The sequence below is a fragment of the Pollachius pollachius genome (genome assembly GCF_949987615.1).
Source record: "Pollachius pollachius genome assembly, chromosome: 10".
Lineage (NCBI taxonomy): Eukaryota > Metazoa > Chordata > Actinopteri > Gadiformes > Gadidae > Pollachius > Pollachius pollachius.
Genome location: NC_136943.1, coordinates 10,377,721 through 10,398,309, shown reverse-complemented (window position 1 = coordinate 10,398,309; position 20,589 = coordinate 10,377,721). Strand labels below are relative to the sequence as shown.

Genomic DNA, 20,589 nt, shown 5'->3' with positions numbered 1-20,589 from the left:
TGAGATACGAACACAAATACAAAAATAATCTCATGTGCATGCTGTACGTCTTAATGTAAATAATAAGTGGGCGGAAATATTCTTGCGCACACATAGATGACTTAGGACGCTTACGTCATGACGTTGTCACGTACTAGGTTCTCGCTATGATGGCAGCTCTAGGCTGATATCGATACAACACTGAATGTAACTATTTAAAAAAGTTAGTAAACGCCCCTGATAAAACAAAGTAGGTAACATTTGAAGGTTTTTAATAGTATAAGAATAAACATACCCGCCCAGTCTGGGGAACGGTAAGTTCACGTAGCTGTAGTAAGCTTTTTAATGCCACATAGAGGCGAGGAAGTGGCACCGACTTTGTGCTCCCGGTGTGCTGCTGCTGCTGCTGCTGCTGCTGCTGCTGCCACTTGCTATTTGCATGTTTTGCACATTCATACGATCGTTGCCGAGCTAGACAACCGCTTAAGCAATGACACACGTCTGAATGACCGATCCTACTGAGAGCATTTGCCAATTCACATCCAAATGTTTCTTGAGCAAGCTAATTGCTACCTACCACCTAGCTGCACATTGTCAATGGTATGGTGAAGAGCTAACGTCTTGGAAGCCCACTGGGTGTCTGACAGGCTCTGACAATACCCTGAAACGATCCTTTGATATCATAGGCCGACGACTGCTTGAACAACTCCTATTTGATATAATATGGTCGTCGGATACAGGTTGCCCCACTGGAAGGAAGACGTTTTAAAGTTAAGTGAGCTCATCGTTTAGAGGGGGCACTTAAACCCTCTGAACTGATGCTGAGAGGGGGTGGGTTACATTTGCTGCAATTGACACTGCAGTGACATGTAGGCCTACCGTCCTTTTGAGTGGCAATATCAACTGTCAGTATTTTCTCAGGGTCAAAACTTGAGCTCCAAGTTGTCCCTTTGTGCTTAATGCTTTGTATGTAGAAGTGGCACTATGCCCGCTGCTACTGTGGATCACAGCCAAAGAATATGTGAGGTTTGGGCCAACAACCTGGATGAGGAGCTGAAGAGGATCCGACATGTTATTCGAAAGTACAACTACATTGCAATGGTGAGGCATGCCTCTCTTCTCACAGCATGTAGAACGATCGTTAAGAACCACTTAAGACACACACAATGTAAAATATCAATAGCATACATGATTAATAATGTGTTCCATCAACTGTCAATGATCAAATGTACATTGTGCGTCAACATATCTGTTACTCATATTGTGCATATGGATAGATTATTTGTTTACTTTTCTATCTCTTTAATTCTTAATGCTGTCCGGTAAAGTCTAGGATAAAAAAAGTAATTATCTCTTATCTTGTTATCCTTTTCAATGAATAATCCCAGAGATCAAGTTGTACGGGTTGTCACATATCATGTATTGTAATATTTTGTGTTACTAGGACACAGAGTTTCCGGGTGTAGTTGCCAGGCCGATCGGGGAATTCCGCAGCAACGCTGACTACCAGTACCAGTTGCTGCGCTGCAATGTTGACCTCCTAAAGATCATCCAGCTGGGCCTCACCTTTATGAATGAGGAAGGGGACTATCCACCTGGAACGTCCACATGGCAGTTCAACTTTAAGTTCAACCTTACGTAGGACCTCATTTTTATTCCTCTCTTGTTTGTTAGTTTTCCTGTTCAGCCGCTTATTCTTTTTTCATTTTCTTTGTGCAAGTCTATTTTGGAAGTTCCTGAATTCATTTTGTAGAAAGACGGAATATGGTAAACGTTTGTCTGCTTGTCAAGCCAAAATAATGAACAAAAAGATTGTGTGGCAATGAAGAGTTGTAGAAACCCGTTGCTGGTTGTAGAATAGCAACTCCGAGTGATAAGTGATCTCAAAAGCGATGAATGCACTAGCTGGTATCTGATGTGCGTATTGGTTAATTTAATTAATGCACTCATGTCATTGAAGCTCTGTGTTTAGTGGTCTTTCTGGGCCTAAATTCAGAAAAGTAACTAACCATCATAGGCTTATAGAAATAGATTGTGCCAAATAGGACTATTTTTAAAAAACTATTTATATACAGCCTTATGGCAGTATATGAAAATGGTGCCTAAAGGTTCTGCTCAAATATGGAAAAAAAACACAGAATATCAAACTAGTTACATTTATAAAGACTTTTATTGACTGTCATAGCATTAATTGAAAACAGTTTCATGCGTGATTCATCTTCATTCTAAAAGCGTTATTATCTGAAATCATACTAGTTCTCAAATGTTCTTCACAGGTTGAGGTTACATACAGCCATCATAATGATTCCCTTTCCCAGAATGCCCTTTTTTTGATCCATCCTTTCTCTCCCATGTGTTCTGTCCCCAGAGAGGACATGTATGCCCAGGACTCCATCGAGCTCCTGACCACGTCGGGCATTCAGTTCAAGAAGCACGAGGAAGAGGGCATCGACACGCTGTACTTCGCCGAGTTGCTGATGACATCCGGGGTGGTGCTCTGTGAGGGGGTCAAATGGCTGTCCTTCCACAGGTAGGCTTCCTCCCAAAGACCCCTTGCATTTCGTTATTTGGTGATATCCCATTTTGTGTCTGCGTTGTGGGGTTTCCACTACCGGTCAGATTTCAGTTGTGTGGATAAATGTGTTGGTTGTTTTCCTTTCTTTTTTTAAAGGTTAAGTGTTGACCATTAAGTGCAGTGGCCAGTTGATGCATCACTAGAGTTTAAAGCAGGATATTAAGGAGGTACATGCGTAGGGGTATCCAGTCATTATGCACACGGCTGCCCTCTCTCATTGGTCAGCACAGTCCATCATTTGTATGATGCTCTATAAGTGTACGGAAGCTACGTTGTTTAGCAACTACTGTTAGCATATTGATCATCAAATGGTGATTGTTGGCTATACGAGAAACAGACTACTTGATGATGACCTTGTTCTTTTTAAAAGACACAGTGTGTGTATGTGTGTGTGTTTCAGTGGCTATGACTTTGGATACCTGATCAAGTTGCTCTCTAATGCTAAACTGCCTGAGGAGGAGGTGGATTTCTTTGAGATCCTTCGCTTATACTTCCCTGTCATTTACGACGTGAAGTACCTCATGAAGAGTTGCAAAAACCTTAAGGTAATGCATCCATCCAAACATTCTGAATGAGCAGAGCTTTCAGTCTAGCGCTAGGTGAATTCATTTCACGTCGTCGTGATAAATTGAGCATGGAGTTAGCATTGAGTGTAGGCCTCGATTCTGTAACCAGAGCAGAGGTTAACCAGGAGGTAGGCAGATGGTAGTGAGTGTAGTGTGGGTATCACCAATTGTTGGCTGTTCAGAAGGAGGCACATGATACATTTTGTGTCACGTGGTTAAATGTAGACCTAATGTGATTGGCTGTAGTCCTCCTGATTTGCTTATTGGAATTAATGACCTGTTATCTCATCTGAAGTGTGGTAAATATTGATTGGCTACTGGGAATCAGGCAATCATTCTCAAAAAGACAGAGGGTAAACAGGCAGTTGCCAGACGGTAACCGGAGAGTTACCATGTGGTAACCATGTGGTTACTTGAAGGTAACCAGATACATAGCGAATGGTAACCAAGATAGTAACCAGAATTTACCAAATAGTAACTAAAAAGTTGCCATTATAGTACCCAGGAGCTAGCCATATATTAACCAGGTGGTAACTAGGAGGTAACATGATGAAAACCAGGAAGTCACCAGACAGTAAGCAGGTGGTAACTAGAAGGTAACCAGATTGTAACATGATGAACCAAGGCGGTAACCAGACAGTAGGCAGGTGGTAACTAGAAGGTAACCAGACAGTAACATGATGAGCCCAGGAAGTCACCAGACAGTAACATGATGAGCCCAGGAAGTCACCAGACAGTAACATGATGAGCCCAGGAGGTACCCAGACAGTGAGCAGGAGGTACCCAGACAGTGAGCAGGAGGTACCCAGACAGTGAGCAGGAGGTACCCAGACAGTGAGCAGGAGGTACCCAGACAGTAAGCTGGAGGTACCCAGACAGTGAGCAGGAGGTACCCAGACAGTGAGCAGGAGGTACCCAGACAGTGAGCAGGAGGTACCCAGACAGTGAGCAGCAGGTACCCAGACAGTGAGCAGGAGGTACCCAGACAGTGAGCAGGAGGTACCCAGCAGGTGAGCAGCAGGTGAGCAGCAGGTGACCGGTGGGTGTGGTTTGGCAGGGGGGCCTGCAGGAGGTGGCAGAGCAGCTGGACCTGGAGCGGATCGGCCCCCAGCACCAGGCGGGCTCCGACTCCCTGCTCACAGGCATGGCCTTCTTCAAGATGAGAGAGGTAGGGGGGAGGTGGCTGTGTATCCGTCCTCTTCGAAACGCATACAAGTTGACCATGTTTGAACCACAGCCCAGCTCCTTGTGTTAGTCTTGGCTGAAAGTGTATTTGTTTTATGCTGAGATCAAATATGGGGGACAGACAGACAGTTCAGTGCCACGTTTGGCCCTCAAAACGGTTGGTTTCGGTTCAAGTGGAAGCCACCAATGCTCGCAAGGAAAGTAAATGAGGGAGTTTTAGTGTGTGTGGTTGTAAGTAGGTGTTGGCTGCCGAGAAAGAGCTACATGTCAAATACTGAGTCATGTACAAAAATATCAACATTTTGAACCCTTTATTGAATGTATAGTTTTTTGCCTTCATCTTTAAGACACAAATACATATTTTAATCCACATAATTATTAATCCATAAAAAAACTAATCACAAATATTTTACCGAACACTTTTTCCTTTATCAATCTTGGGATTTAAATGTGAATATTAATCAGACAAAGCTGTATTTCAGACTATGATGATTGATTGTGAGGATTATGATGACGATAATTTGCCTCTCCCACTGTCCACATTTCAAGGGGGGCTGGGTTGGAGGGGAATCCCACTCCTGTTGCCTCATCTTTGACTTTTTCCTAGATGTTCTTTGAGGATCATATCGACGACGCTAAATACTGTGGTCACCTGTACGGCCTGGGCACTGGCTCTGCTTACGTTCAGAACGGAACAGGCAATGCTTACGAAGAAGAGGCCAACAAACAGCAGTCATGACATCACGTTGGAACCTCTCCCCCTCTCTCCCCCCACCCCCCTCCTCTCCCTCGACAACGGATCGTCCCTCCAATCAGAGCGGAGTACCATCGCTACCGGATCATTCTGGAAGCTGAAAAGCAGACTTATTCTAGAACCGCTGTCACCTCCTATGCTCAGCTCATTGTAGAGGAACTACAAAAATGGCAGACAATGAGGAAAGGAAAATCGAGAGCAGCGTGCAGGGAGGGGTGCCAGCCGGTTGGTCTAGTTAAATGTAATGTTTAACTCTGTGGGTGGGTAAGAGTGGAACGACAAACAAACAGGATTTTAGTTCTCCTAAAATGTTCTGTAGACATTTTGCACTTTAAAAAATACTAACCAGATCCTGATTTTATATGGAAAGCTGAAATAGTTTCTGGTGTCGTCTTTGTTGCCTTTTTGCTCCCATTTTACACGTGACTTATTATCTTAATCTTGAAGCTATCTTGTTTTCTTTATTTTGTCTTTCCACCACAAAGCTCAGCCTTAACATTGGCTCTATGCTCATGTTTAGCTTTAATTTATTCCATCAGGTCCTGATCCGCTTGCATTGATTAACTGACCCATTGGTAACGACAGTTTTTGAGTGAACGCGTAGAGTAGTTGCCCATTTATCGGACGTTAAAAGTCTCAAGTTATAACCCTCTAGTATAGCAAAGCGATATTGGGTACTTAATTCAAAGTGTGTTTACATGTGCGTATGACTTTGTGATATTTGCAAGTATTGTGATAGCCCACAATACATTTTCTGTGTGGGATCGCAATAACCAGGCTCTGAACAGAAATCCTAAGAGATCAACAGACATGGACTGTTATTTTTTTCTATTGTGTGTTGATTGGTTTTCATTAGCACTTTTTCTGGTTGATTATCGTTTGTTTCAACTGACATGAATAGTCATGACCAGAGGAGAGACTTGAACACTTTATCGTTAAACACAGCTAGTGGTAAAAAGAAGCCCTTTTCCACAAGGTGACCTTGTGCATCAACATTTAGAGGAATTAGACCCATTTTCATTTTTAATTGAAATGAAGGTTTTGTAGAATTTTAGTATAGTAATAAGAGAAAGTGACTTTTACTCATCAGAGAGAGAGAGATGGAAAAGGAACATTACCTTTTAATCTGCCTCTTAAAGCACCTTGGACTTTCAGTGGAATACATTCAACATTGTAGCTCTGTTCATTGAATGACACGTTATTTTGTGCTGTTTGTTTATGTACTGCTACACAGTCGACCCATGCTGCTTGAAACCTGCTGCATGAACCGAGATGTTTGAATAAATGTTGTTGTTGAGACTACTTAGAGCTTCCATGGACATTGATTGAAGTGTGTGTGTATCACAACCTGTTGACCATCAGTGTTAGGATATGGAAATGTATTCAATTGATTATATTTTTTTCCTCATCACATCTTTTACAATATGTAAAAGATTTCTTTCTTTTTTAAATATGCAATACTTAAATAAATATGGTTTTGTAAATAAAGGCATGGAATTTTTATAACACTAAACATTCTGGATTGGTTTGGAGTCCTTGTGTTATGTTTTGCTCTATTCACACCATCATACTGTATATCAGATACATATAAAAAGCCATTCTGTGAGAGATGGAGAATATGACCTCATTTTATTTTCACTTTGTAAGCCAGCACAACTGAGTGTTCATAAACCTAAAAATTAGGTCGTCCCAAGTCAGTTTGATAGAAAAATATAGACACCATACAGCATTTCAAAACAGGCAAGTACTTATCACAGGAAAACTAGTTTAATAACTATTTCATTGAAATGACCTGTGTGAGAAATAAAGAATGGTCAGAAAGTACAAATTTAACAAAGCACCCATAGCAACCTTTCTTTATTTCTGCAATACATTCAGTAATTGTCCTTTTTTTCACAATCTGATAAACCTAAAATACTCATAACGACTCTTGCTTCCACTCTCAATACATTTGTGGAAAAATAAACCAATCAAATAAGAACCGCTTATGAGCGATTCCCGGCCGGAGTGACGCCTCTGGGTGAAAACAGACCAGGGAACATTATCTGGCAGTGTGTGGTGGAAACTATGCCAGACCTACATGCACTATCTGGCATAGGGGAGCCAACTGCCGTTATACAGAGAAATACAAATTAACAGTGTGTGTTTGTGACAGGGCGACACACGCCCTCACTCATACGGTCACATAAAACCCAAGCAGTCAGACAACGGAGCCCTTGTTCATAGATTCACTAAACAGCTTCACACACTCATCACAAGCAAGAGAGAAATAATAACATTGTCCTGCATACAGTTCAATACGGCAAAGCATTTTGATTTCACTGAGACCAAGCATGCACAGGGTTCATTTTTACAACACTTTGCATGTAGATGATGTGGTCAGGGAGAGGGGGGACCCCATCCCAGATTCTTTTTTAATATCACTCGAAAAATGCAGATGAAACTACACTGACATAAAGGCCTTCCTGGTTCTCAACTAGAGACTCCAATAAAACCCAAATGTCACTGTAAGCTATAATGTGCAATGGTTCACAAAAACAAAATGTAGCATTCATTTCTACCATCAAGCTCTTGCATGAGAAATCAAAGAAACGGGGTCTAGATTTACCCAGCGATGAGCAACCCTTTGAACTGTTGAGCATACATGGTGTTGTCAAAAGCAGCTTAACCGGACTAATATTCAGATTATACAAAGTGCAAAACCGCAGTCATTACAATACTGTGCTTAACAAATAGACAAACTCAAAGTCTCATATTCTGGAATGCAGTTCCTGTCCCATCGTTCTCAGGAACTGAATGGGTTAACCTGTTTGTTTCCTTTGTTGTTCACTAGTTGACTCTTTTAAGAGGTCTCCGGGTTTGGTCTATTGTTGTTGTTGTTGTTGTTGTTGTTATTGTTGTGATTTCTGCATATTCTGTGGTGATGAAGTAAACCTTGTCAGAAGCATACGGCTGTACGCATCATGAACGACGACAGACATCGTGTGACACCACATCACGTCCTGATAGGCACACCCACGACTGGGGAAGGAAAGCATTAACCGATTGGACCAAAAACACACAGAGCACGTTTAGTTTATCTATAATAGAGCGAAGACTGAATTGAACTACATTTAGGATACTTACGTTTAGGGTTAAACATCTTGATTCTTAATAGAAGCCTACGCCTCATGTTCTATTATCATTATGGGGTTGCTGGTACCTGCAGGAAGACACAGGTTAAGTCAAATCCATTGTTCTCTTCTTTTAAGATGTGATACAAACAAGCAAGAATGTAAACGATTGTTTACCATTCCTCTCTCTGTCCTCCGCACTGTCACTCTCTATCCACGAGGGGGTGCTGCTGAGCAGGCGACTCTGAGACTCCCTCAGTGGCTTGGCTGGAAACTGGACTTCCGTTGCACTATAAACATTAACCAAGCGAAAAGATAAAGTAAAGAAGAGTAAAAGAAATATTCCATAACAAGTTTAGCTCCCTTTAATTAACCAAACAAAATCATGGAACACTTACATCTTGTTAGCGTTGTGGCCTTCGGGGGAACATGGCTGCTCCGCGTCCTGGTTGACCAGACAGGTGGGGAAGGAGCAACCATCTCCTAGACTGAGTCATGAAGGTAACCTTACATTACAATGCATGTTAAATTACCCAACGATGATGGCATAAGAGTCATGTCTGTTCTGTATTAAACAATCATTCACAACACAGGGCCATGATTGTGTTGACGCTATTCATGTCTTTCATGTATTTCTGTGCAGTGATTAAAAAAGTAAGCTGTTAAAGTAAAGTTTCTATGATAATTATGTGGGGTGAAGGGTCGCCGTGTTTTACAAAATGTTGGTTCACTCCGCCCACAACACAAATAAAGTAATCTCACTCCAAGCTTACAATGAAACTTGCCAGCCCTGCCTATGAATATGCTAATTTATTTTAAAGGGTACGCTACATGCTTAAAACCTCAACAAAAATGTCAGTTGCTCTTCTTGAAAAAGACAGAGGTGAGACTCTAGAGGAGATGTCATAGTTTTTACCTGGAGAAGACAGGAAGAAGCCAGTACCTCCTCTCATCCCCGAACACCTGGCGGAAGTTCTTGCTGAACCCCAGACCGAAGCCGTTCTTGTCGGTTCCGTGGCGGAAGGCAGGGCCGCGCACTGCCTCTGAGAGACACGCACACAAGCTAGGGTTAAGCTTTGCTTACTTCACGTTTCTCTTGAAATAATACTCCCGTTGAATGTCTTTAGAATGTTTTCCAGTGTGATTCATGCCTATGTTAAGCCCCCTGAATAGCCTTTGTTTGAGGGGTGCAATGCAATGTAAATAAACTTGTCTTGCTTTGCCTTACACTTTAATGTACTGGACACTGTTATTGATATTCACAATGAAAATTAACATAAAGCTCTCCACAGTCCTGTGGTATCTAGTATCGCATGGCACTGCAATTAGCTTGGTTAGGGGTTCAAATCCCCAGTTAGGACGCCCAATAATTGTATCACTCATGGTATTTTAAGGGTAACTGAATAAAAGCTTTACTCCTTTTTTCTACAATCCTTCACCTTTCATCTTCATTATGTGATATTACAACTAATTATATTATATCACATTTTGATGAATTTGAGTATATATTTTAAAGCTACAGTAGTTGGTGGACACTACTACCAGGCTTGATTGCTATTCCTGTAAGGGCATCATAGCACAGGCTAACGTAGCAGCAGGGGCTAACATATAGCAAGGGGGCTAACATGGCAGTGTCCATTACTAAGCTGCTTAGCATCATAGCATTACAGTGTAACGCACCCCCTGGATAATCCACTCTTCCAATCAAACACAAAGTGTTCCACTGTGCCCACATAAGGAGAGACCTATGTTTAATAATGTAGTCTTTATTAAATCATGGCATTGATAAGGGCTTCAGTTAGATGCTTCTAACCCATAGGAGGGTGAAGGTAAAACAGATCATCATTCATATAACTATTTAGTATTTTCCTATTTAGTCTGCCTACCTCACAGATGCTTGTATCCAAAGCATTAAAAATAGAGATACAATGTCGCTAAGACGCAGGTAGGGTAAGGGAATCTTGTTCAAGGATGCCTACAGCGAGACTAGGGGTTCAAACCCAGAACATTTCCATGTGGTTGAGCTGCTGCAAGTAGTATTGGAGAATAAACATCTAGACTTGTGTTAATGGTACAGGGGGCATAATTGGGTGGCATGTAGTGAAACAGACTTGGCATAAATTGAACATAATATTAAATTATAATATAATATATAAGTATGTTTTTGTGAGTGATAATCCCATTAAAATAAGATGGATCAGCTGGTTGCAATCTGAAATCTTGCCACTAGATGGAACAAAATCATTCACACTGCAGCTTTAAGCCACTTTGACATGGCATTGTGTACAAACTGGAGAGCACACACACACACACACACCCCTACCCACCCAGTGTAGATCTGTTCTTGCAGACCAGCCAGCAGTGGTAGGCGAACAGAGAGGCCAGGCTGACGGAGAACATGGAGGAGGCAAAAAACAGGAACATGATGTGGAACTTGCCTTGCGTGTCTGGAAGTCCGTTCTGGAGAGGTCAAAGGTCGCAAACGACAACCAACAGGTCAACACTCAGAACATACCCAAGTACCCCACAATTAGTTAGCTAGTGAGTTAGTCTAGCTAGTAAATTTAATTGATTTACTCTACAACCAACTAGTCTTCTTATTAATTAATTGTTAATGCTGTTTTAGTGCTACTCATCATCTGATTGGCTCATACCAGGTATTCTTTCAGACGATCATGCGCTCTACCTTCAGCCTTGCAAAGCAAAAACATAAATAATCAAAGTATTCAATTTATCATTTGCTGAAGGAGAATTCAGGATTTGCCACTAAACACCACAGACAGCGAGTGCAGGCACATGAATACTATACTGCGATGTACCACTACTTACTGTCCAGAATCGGATGAAGTATTGAAGATCTGTGGCAGTGATAAAGAGGCAGTAGAGTAAGGAGTAGGCCAGGAAGAGCATGAAATACTTATAGTTGGAGAATCCTACGCAGTTGTTTACCCTGCAGCCAGGACGGAAATCAAATTATTCAGGTTAATAAGGATCCAACGATCATTCAATTGATCAATCAATCCATCCATCTATGTCTGTCTGTCTGTTTTTCTATCTTTCCACCAGTCTATCTATCTGTCTGTGTACCTCTCTACATAGAATATCAGTCTAAATATATATATATATATATATATATATATACAGTGGGGCAAAAAAGTATTTAGTCAGCCACCAATTGTGCAAGTTCTCCCACTTAAAAAGATGAGAGAGGCCTGTCATTTTCATCATAGGTATACCTCAGCTATGAGAGACAAAATGAAAAAAAAAAATCTAGAAAATCACATTTGTTACATGCCCTTTGTTGGCAATGACTGAGGTCAAACGTTTTCTGTAAGTCTTTACAAGGTTTTCACACACTGCTGCTGGTATTTTGGCCCATTCCTCCATGCAGATCTCCTCTAGAGCAGTGATGTTTTTGGGCCACACAGACTTTCAACTCCCTCCAAAGATTTTCTATGGGGTTCAGATCTGGAGACTGGCTAGGCCACTCCAGGACCTTGAAATGCTTCTTACGAAGCCACTCCTTCGTTGCCCGGGCGGTGTGTTTGGGGTCATTGTCATGCTGAAAGACCCAGCCACGTTTCATCTTCAGTGCCCTTGCTGATGGAAGGAGGTTTTCACTCAAAGTCTCACGATACATGGCCCCATTCATTCTTTCCGTCATACGGATCAGACGTCCTGGTCCCTTGGCAGAAAAACAACCCCAAAGCATGATGTTTCCACCCCCATGCTTCACTGTAGGTATGGTGTTCTTTGGATGCAACTCAGCATTCTTTCTCCTCCAAACACGACGAGTTGAGTTTTTACCAAAAAGTTATATTTTGGTTTCATCTGACCATATGACATTCTCCCAATCCTGTTCTGGATCATCCAAATGCTCTCTAGCAAACTTCAAACGGGCCCGGACATGCACTGGCTTTAGCAGGGGGACACGTCTCGCACTGCAGGATTTGAGTCCCTGGCGGCGTAGTGTGTTAGTGATGGTAGCCTTTGTTACTTTGGTCCCAGCTCTCTGGAGGTCATTCACTAGGTCCCCCCGTGTGGTTCTGGGATTTTTGTTCACCGTTCTTGTGATCATTTTGACCCCACAGGGTGAGATCTTGCGTGGAGCCCCAGATCGAGGGAGATTATCAGTGGTCTTGTATGTATTCCATTTCCTAATAATTGCTCCCACAGTTGATTTCTTCACACCAAGCTGCTTACCTATTGCAGTTTCAGACTTCCCAGCCTGGTGCAGGTCTACAATTGTGTTTCTGGTGTCCTTTGACAGCTCTTTGGTCTTGGTCATAGTGGAGTTTGGAGTGTGACTGTTTGAGGTTGTGGACAGGTGTCTTTAATACTGATAAGGAGTTCAAACAGGTGCCATTAATACAGGTAACAAGTGGAGGACAGAGGAGCCTCTTAAAGAAGAAGTTACAGGTCTGTGACAGCCAGAAATCTTGCTGGTTTGTAGGTGACCAAATACTTATTTTCCACCATAATTTGCAAATAAATTCTTAAAAAATCAGACAATGTGATTTTCTGGATTTTTTTTTTCATTTTGTCTCTCATAGCTGAGGTTTACCTATGATGAAAATTACAGGCCTCTCTCGTCTTTTTAAGTGGGAGAACTTGCACAATTGGTGGCTGACTAAATACTTTTTTGCCCCACTGTATATACAGTATATATATATATGTCTCACTGTTGTGTCACTGTTCATCGTGTACATTATGTGTTTTGTTTATAATTTCAATGTTTGAGGCATTGTTCCAACCCAAGGCTCTTTGCGATCGCCTGGTGTCATTATGTTATCATCAACAATCTGTTGTCAATACAGGAGTCTTCTTATACACGTTACCCAGAAACCTGACCAATATGGACACCACAATCTTAGCCCACACTCAAAGAGAGCTGAGAATCCACCTTATGCAAGCCCTAGCTACAAGAAGCCCTAGCCCCTCTGTTCCCCAAATGATAAAAGGTCCTCATGCCTACCAGGGACAATGGTGATCCATCTTCAGAATACATCTGCAACACAGAACAACAAAACACAGCACGGGTCAGTGAGTCCAATGTGTAAATGTGTGTGTTAATGTGTGTGTGTGTTTATGTGTATGTGTACGTGTATGTGTGTGTGTGCGTACGTGTGTGCGTTCGGTGTGTGTGTGTGTGTGTGTTTATGTGTATGTGTATGTGTATGCATGTATGTCTATATCTGTGTGTGTCTGTGTGTGTATGCGTAAGTATACACGTATGTGTGTGTGTGTGTGTGTGTGTGTGTGTGTGTGTGTAAGTATACACGTACGTGTTTGTATGTGTATGTGTACGTGAACGCGTTCAGTGCTTGTGTGTGTGTGTGTGTGTGTGTATGTGTACGTGAACGCGTTCAGTGTGTGTGTGTGTGTGTGTGTGCAGAGAAGCCATACTTATCACAGACTGAGCAGTGATGGCATCGATCAGGCTTGAGCAGCTGACAGCGGTCGCAGAAGCGGATGGCTGTGAAGAGACGCCGATAAATTCACCGCCACACAACAACACTCAACACACAACACACCGCCATCGGTAGCAGACTGGCTGACTGAGGCCCAGTCTGTTCCCCGACCACCAGGCAGAATGGGAAGAGAGAGAGCCTCAGCTTGTATCTGAATGTACTGTCAATATTTGACTAATTGTTATCCTTTGGAGCAGATGCTTTTAACTAAAGTGACTTAAAAGGGGAAATTGTTTGAATTACTAGAAGGTTTTAGGCATTTTTCTCCGAGATGCTTTAGGTTAGATTGTTAGATTGTTGACATTGGGGTTTGAACCCAGAACCTTTAGGCTGGGAGTCCAACACGTCCCTACTACAAAACACTACCCCAACTCTAGGATGCTCAGCGAGAGAGTATACCGGAGCCAGCACTGTTTGGTCTCCTTGAACGCGGTGGGTCTTATCTGGGCGCAGCAGCTGAGGGGGTCCCCTAAAGCCCCCGGTACCTCCAGAGTTGGTGCGGGTGTAGATGGGCAGGTCCTTGGCCAGCCGTCTCAGGATCTCCTGCTGAGACTCGCCTCGGTCGGCACGCTCCAGCAGCTCCTTGTCCGAGTAGGACAGGTGGAACTGAATGTGGGGCACAGGGAAGAAGAACACTACACGTAAACAGTTCTACAAAGCTGGACGAAAAAAGGTTTTTGTGTTCTACCGCTGTTTGTGTATACTTTCTGTGATGCATGTTGAAACTCGCTTAATGGGTGTGTTACAGCATCAGATGCTGGGAACCTCATCGATCTGATCTAATTTAATATGCATTCATCGGATGCACATACTGGCTGGGGAAGAGCCTGTGGAGCTGGTTGCCTTCGCTAAGCTAATTCATGCTGTGTATTGTTACAAAAGACAGACAAACAGACGGAAGACAGAAGGACAGAGAGAGAGACCGACACACACACACACACACACACACACACACACAGAGCGAGAGAGAGAGAGAGAGAGAGAGAGAGAGAGAGAGAGAGTCAGTTGGATAGATACTGACAGACAGACATATAGCCCTGCAGTGACACACAGCACCTGGACCCAGGGGACATTGTAAGGAATAGTTATTCTAATGTGGTCTCTATGTAGGCTCTGGTTTCCTCCACAGGAGCTAGACACACAAGCTCACGTACAACACAACAGCTCTGTGGCAAGATGCCATAGAGCGACCTGCTCTATTGACCGTGACACACACAGGCCTGTATCAAAGTTCATTCATAAAAGTGAGAGCTAAACACTAAAATCTAGAAGTGAAAGCTAAAGACAAAAATTTAGAAGTGAAAGCTAAACACTAAACTCTAGAAGTGAAAGCTAAACAAACGAATCTGTTAAAATCTCATCATGTCACTGTGATGCTGTTATGTTTCATTTGATGCCAAAAGGTTTGTGTGTGTGTTCAGCAGTGGAAGCACAAATCGAATAAGGTTGAAATTGCTTAGGTCATTTTGGTTCCTGGAAGGAGGGCCTTCGACAGCACATGAGAAGGGATCTCCCTGAAGTTCACTTCATTGGTTTCATTTTCAGGGCCAGCTGTGGTCATGCATCTACTGCCACTAGAGCCAGCCTCCCAGTTCTTTAACTATGGGTCAGAGCTCGGGACCCGAAAAGGGACACGTTCCAGTTGAGAGGTGGATCGTGGCCTGACAATGCACACCAGAATGGATGATCCGTTCGAGAATGAAATGATCATCCATTGCGATGTGCTCAGAGTTTTGTTGAGTGTGCGGATGGATCCCGAATCACACACACTGAAATTGTCTTCTAGGTCCCAAGGGGAGAAAAGGGCTTACGTGGTGGCTTGTGATCGCCTATGCCCCCCCCCCCCCAGGCTGTCTGGCTACACTCACCTCCTTGAGGGGGTTCATGGGACTTGTGAAGATGGTCTGCCAGTAGGCCCACACAAACATGATGAAGGTCACATGGTAGGCCAGCAGGTATATGACTGAAAGCAGAGCCAGAGGACATCATGGGTCAATGTGTGATGCTGTAGTATAAGTGTACGATCAGACAACCACGCTGGTTTCCTGGGATCCCCATGATAAGCCTATATCTTTGTTAACTTTGTGGAGGAGCTCCGCTGTAAATCAAGCACTCATCACTTGCTACAATAGTGGCAAATCTGAGCCTACTCTGAAAAGTTCTAAAGCCGATTCGAAAACAGTTGTGGAATCTAGATACTTATCTTGTGTAAACAGACAAACAGAGTTCTAACCACAATTAGCACTGAGGTAAAATGTCTGTGTCCAAAATATTACAGAGCAATATACAGTTTACGTATGTTTAGTATGTTTGTATGTATGTATGTATGTATGTATGTATGTATGTATGTATGTATGTATGTATGTATGTATGTATGTATGTATGTATGTATGTATGTATGTATGTATTAATGTATTTAATATAATAGCAGTAATGCACTGATGATGATTGTTTTCTAACTGATGACTGAGGTCAGTGGGTGAATGTCCTTTAAAACCAATGTGTTCTGAGTGTACAATTAGCATTAGCATATAGCTTGCGAAGGCAAGCACAATATTAGACGAGCATGCTTCCAGTATGATAAGTGATTTATAATGAGCACTTTATACCATGTGGCAAGGGGAAGTTTCCATTCAGCACTGAAGCTAAGCGTTGCTAAACTATCAAACAGTGCTGCTTCTACAAGACACCAGTGTGCTGTCTGAAGAGCCCATGAAAGACGTTGGCAGAAATGGCTTGTTTGACTCCCATTAGGTTGAGGTTCACTCAAAGAAAAACCCAATGCACAAAGTCAATCTCCTGTCTGCTGGCCAAACACTTACTCTTTTCTCCGATGTCGTCGATGGACTCTGGAGAGAAAAAAGAGAAATAACATATTAAAGATAACGTATCTTAAAAAATGCAGCTTCTTCTGTGGTAAAGAGGTAGCACAACATTCCCCTTCCTTTCAGTGCCTCCATATTGCTCTTCCTCGCTCACCCAGTAAACAGTTCAGTTCATCATTTGAAGAAGTGTGGTTTAAGATGTTTTCACTCAGACTTCAACTGTATAGGCTCACTATTACACAACACAATATAATGGAATGAAGACAGTGTCTTAGAGTTTCTTTACCTTGGCATGTTTTAATGTTGTTATAAATAGCTTCGAAAACTATTTAAAGATCAGTTCCCATGCAACCCTGATTGTGTTGCATTTCTCAGACTGAATTCCCTTCTAATGACTTTAATCTTGAGTGAGTCACTATTGACAAACTCCTGCCAAAGTCTACACTTAATATATACACTGTGTGATTTACAAAAATATATATTCACAAAACAGATTTTCAACTTTGATACAAAGGCATAATAGATAACACACCATTGTCCACGTCACTGCTGATCAAACAGCCGGGTTTGTAAATGCGTGTCTCTGTCTCTGGCGCTGATAATATAAAAAGGTTTCACATGCGTAATCTATCACTGCTTTAATCCCCTGAACACCTGAACACATTTTTACCTTCATCTCGGCAGTGATTAAAGAGGCAACACACGGCTGTAAAACCAAACAGCGAGCAGCTACAGCACATAATGCTACAGCCTGCATAATGTATGTATGTGTATGGGAATGCTGACAGTGTACCAGACACAGCTACTGAAACATGCCCCGGACACAAAGCTGTATGAGTGGCTTTTCCCAGCCTCTTGCTCTTTCCCTCGCTCTCCCTCACACTATTATCAGTTTAGCAGAATAGCTTCTTAATTGTCTCAGGATAAGGTTAGGAAACCCCTCTAGTAGGTTAGATGGACTCTTAGCATTGCATTGGAAGGAATCTGTCCGTAAATCAGCCGCAAAAGGGGGGCTTGGGGAAAAATGCAGCATGACTAGACACACACACGCACACACATCAGACACATACAGACACAGACACAGATGCATACAACACACACACAAACACCAGACATACACGCACACACACAGAAACCGATACACACACACACACACACACACACACACACACACACACACACACATACATACAGACATACACACACACACAGCAGGAAGGAGGAAAGTAAAGGTGAACCAAGGACCCAAATCAAGGCATGCAGCCAAAGGACACACACACACACACACACACACACACACACACACACACACACACAAACACACACACACACACACTCACACACACAGGGCTGCCGAGCGGCTGAACACATACTTCTCCCTGTGAAACTCACGATGGCTCCTCACACCTGGCCTGGGGTACAGTAAAGGTCATACCCATGGATTTATGATTCTACCCATTAATTTCATACAGGCTAATCAGGCAGATCTCTGACCACACTATACAGCTGGATAACTGGCCAAAACACTTTACCTCCCTGCTCTCAAGCTGGGTTCAGAATCCTTCATCCATGAAGAATCATCTCGCTATCCCAAGAACACAACTTTTTAAAATAATTTGAAAACACCTTAAAACTGACAGTTGTCTTTCCTTCGTGACTAGTTGTTATTTATGCCAAACCGGGAGCAACACGAATGCCCTCAGGCTCGTGCCAAGTCCACGTTTGATGAGGTAGGATCTCATCGCAAAGCCACAACTTAAAAAAAAAAGTTTTTTAGGAATGATTAAACAATTTTTTTGCGCCTTTAGATGCTTTTTCTTTGCCCCACTTTGAGAAAGCAAGTCAATCACAGACCATTCCCCGGAACCCCTTAAAAACAGACCGTCTTGTGTTCCTAGCTGCTATCTCTTTGCCAGCTAACTCAACCCAGCACCACCCAGGTTCTCAGCCTGACGCTGAGTGCTTTTACACGGTAGTAAATGGGTCAAGTGGAGACTGGCGGACTGAATTCACTGAGTCAGACAAAAGGGATTAACCGAGCGCCACAGTGTGTATCAGCTGATCATTCTTCCACACAATTATCCCTTTATTATACTGCCATGATGCTGGCCATGACTGCCTCTGGGGGCCACTCCCGTCCCGTCCCATACTGCTGCCGCCACATGTGATGTTTGTCACCAGTCAGGCACAGGCACAGTTCTCATCACAACGGATGGTGATGAGAAAAACATCACAACACTATTTAAAAATACAGCTTGGTTGTCATAACTACTAAATAACCGTGTCAATGTTGTGAGCTGATGGTTCGCACTTTAAACAGGTCCTTTGTGTACATGAACTGCGGGGAAATGAACCGTAGACTGAACAACAAGACAAGCCTAAAGTCTGGAAACCTTAACCCCAATTATATCTTCATTCTGGATATAACAGAATCGTCATGTATAAGAATCGGAATCGGAATGTGTTATTGCCATGATAGCGTTGACATATACCATGAAAGGTCTGAGTGTGGGAAAGCTTACTTGGCAGTACAACTCTTTCTGTTAGGGAGATTCCACCTTTTGTGGTTCCAACTTTTGTTCTGTTCTATGTATGTAAAGCGTTATGACCATAACTGAGAGGTCAAAATGTCTCCAACGGCTGTGGAACAGTGTCCATTTCAATCCCCTTTGACAGACGGAAGAGGACGTTTTATATTTTCCCCTCTCCCCTCAGTGATCTGACAGCAAGCCAAATGGACCACATGTTGGGCTGCTGCTGCTGCTGCTGCTGTCCTGGCTACTCAGACATGCTGAAACCTCCATTACTCATTCCCCAGGTCAATCAGTGCGTTCTGCCACAGCATTTAACTGCTATAGTCAACTGACAGACAGCTGAACCCCATGTCTAAAACCTAAGTCCCACCATGCAGATGGAGGAGCACAAATATGGCCTATGGTCTTATCCAATTAAGTGTGCAGCTTTAGTTCAAAAGGGTTTTAATGGTGTGGATTCACGCTGAGGTTTGTATACTACTAGGCCTACTATTTTAAGATCATTGTCATGCCTTTAAAATAGAAATGTTGTCAGTCAATGACTGCTAGTATCCCTCCCTTAAAATATATGACTGCGTATAGACATTATCTCAATTCATTCAGGTAATCTACGACTAACTGCCGTAAACACACACAGTCATTCAGGAAGAGTCATGAGTCTCCCGGGTACAATGTTATTGTCATGTGCCTGACATTGTCAACACTGCGTAAATATGGTAGTGCTTCGAAATCCACCCAGACTGCTGTCTACCAAACGTGTTGAAGCTTTTAAACCAGCCCCTGCATTGGGTGTTCAAATATAAATTAAATACAACACACTATTGCAGGCTACACACCTAACCCAAAAAATGAACGAGTTCTTACCTATGCAAAGCTCTAGCACATAGGCGTAGTACGACCACGCCACTATCAGGACGATGAACACAACCGGGATCCAGTACAAAACTCTTTGGCAGCCCCGTTTGACACTACGCGAGCCAGACGGTGCCATGATCGAGCAGCATGCCACTGGTCACGGTACGATGAGGCGGTGTTACTGCAGCCTCGCTCCCGGTCGTTGCGTGCGATAGAACGGCCAGGGGATCAGAGTCATCGTGGTGCGCTGGTACTGCCTGCGCGGGGTTGGGGAGCTGGCCGTTGTGTTTCTCTCGACTCAATGAGAGAAAATCTTGGGCAGCGCCACCCCTTCTTCACAAGTTGCCATGACGTCCGTGGGATGCTGCAAAGCCTTTTCTCTCGCTTCTTTTTTGTCTTTTTACTCAATCCGGTGTCTTATCAATGGCAGGATTTCAGCAAATCTCTGACGTACTTTGTATTTGGACTTTCAGTGATTGTTACTTCGTAAATTATTTAGGAAAATAAACTAGGATGAATTCCCCACCGTTTCCTGGGGAGACCACAATTGTCCTGTCAGACAGAGACTGCGGTGTAGTATTCGGCTACTTAAGGAATTTCTAATTAGGCTTATTCATTAGCACTTAGTTTATTTTCTCAAAACTAGAGCTCCTTGTCTATATTTGTTGGAATAACCTGTGAAAACAGCATTTACCTGTATGGCAAGGGGAGGTAGTGAGCAATAAACAGAGT

General features: G+C 42.9%; 2 protein-coding genes across 3 annotated transcripts; one reads left to right on the top strand and one right to left on the bottom strand.

Moving 5' to 3' along the window:
• Positions 1-151: 151 nt before the first annotated feature.
• On the top strand, positions 152-6,545 carry cnot7 (CCR4-NOT transcription complex, subunit 7). 2 transcript variants are annotated; one of them, XM_079745032.1, is made up of 8 exons: positions 152-293; positions 666-749; positions 954-1,080; positions 1,424-1,617; positions 2,348-2,509; positions 2,955-3,099; positions 4,178-4,288; positions 4,913-6,545. In XM_079745032.1, exons 2-8 carry the CDS (start codon positions 703-705, stop codon positions 5,042-5,044), a joined length of 918 nt encoding a protein of 305 aa, XP_079601158.1. In that variant the 5' UTR covers positions 152-293; positions 666-702; the 3' UTR covers positions 5,045-6,545. The 2 variants fall into 2 exon arrangements, with proteins under 2 accessions (XP_079601158.1, XP_079601159.1); XM_079745033.1 differs by having other exon boundaries at positions 165-293; positions 666-1,080.
• Positions 6,546-7,980: 1,435 nt separating this feature from the next.
• zdhhc2 (zDHHC palmitoyltransferase 2) lies at positions 7,981-19,993 on the bottom strand (the record flags this gene model as incomplete). The annotated part of the gene is made up of 14 exons (XM_079745054.1): positions 7,981-8,080; positions 8,186-8,261; positions 8,350-8,462; positions 8,571-8,660; positions 9,089-9,215; positions 10,500-10,632; positions 10,827-10,865; positions 11,002-11,122; positions 13,148-13,180; positions 13,579-13,648; positions 14,129-14,249; positions 15,512-15,606; positions 16,466-16,492; positions 19,867-19,993. The coding sequence occupies 13 exons, from the start codon at positions 19,991-19,993 to the stop codon at positions 8,221-8,223; spliced, it is 1,137 nt and encodes a 378-aa protein (XP_079601180.1). The 3' UTR covers positions 7,981-8,080; positions 8,186-8,220.
• Between the last annotated feature and the right edge of the window lie 596 nt (positions 19,994-20,589).

Excerpts from the sequence above, each read along its gene's own strand:
- cnot7 (XM_079745032.1), top strand. The coding sequence starts at position 703 with ATGGTCGTCGGATACAGGTTGCCCCACTGGAAGGAAGACGTTTTAAA. Across the intron at positions 750-953 it reads TGGAAGGAAGACGTTTTAAA|AAGTGGCACTATGCCCGCTG; the intron begins GTTAAGTGAGCT and ends CTTTGTATGTAG. Across the intron at positions 4,289-4,912 it reads CCTTCTTCAAGATGAGAGAG|ATGTTCTTTGAGGATCATAT; the intron begins GTAGGGGGGAGG and ends ACTTTTTCCTAG.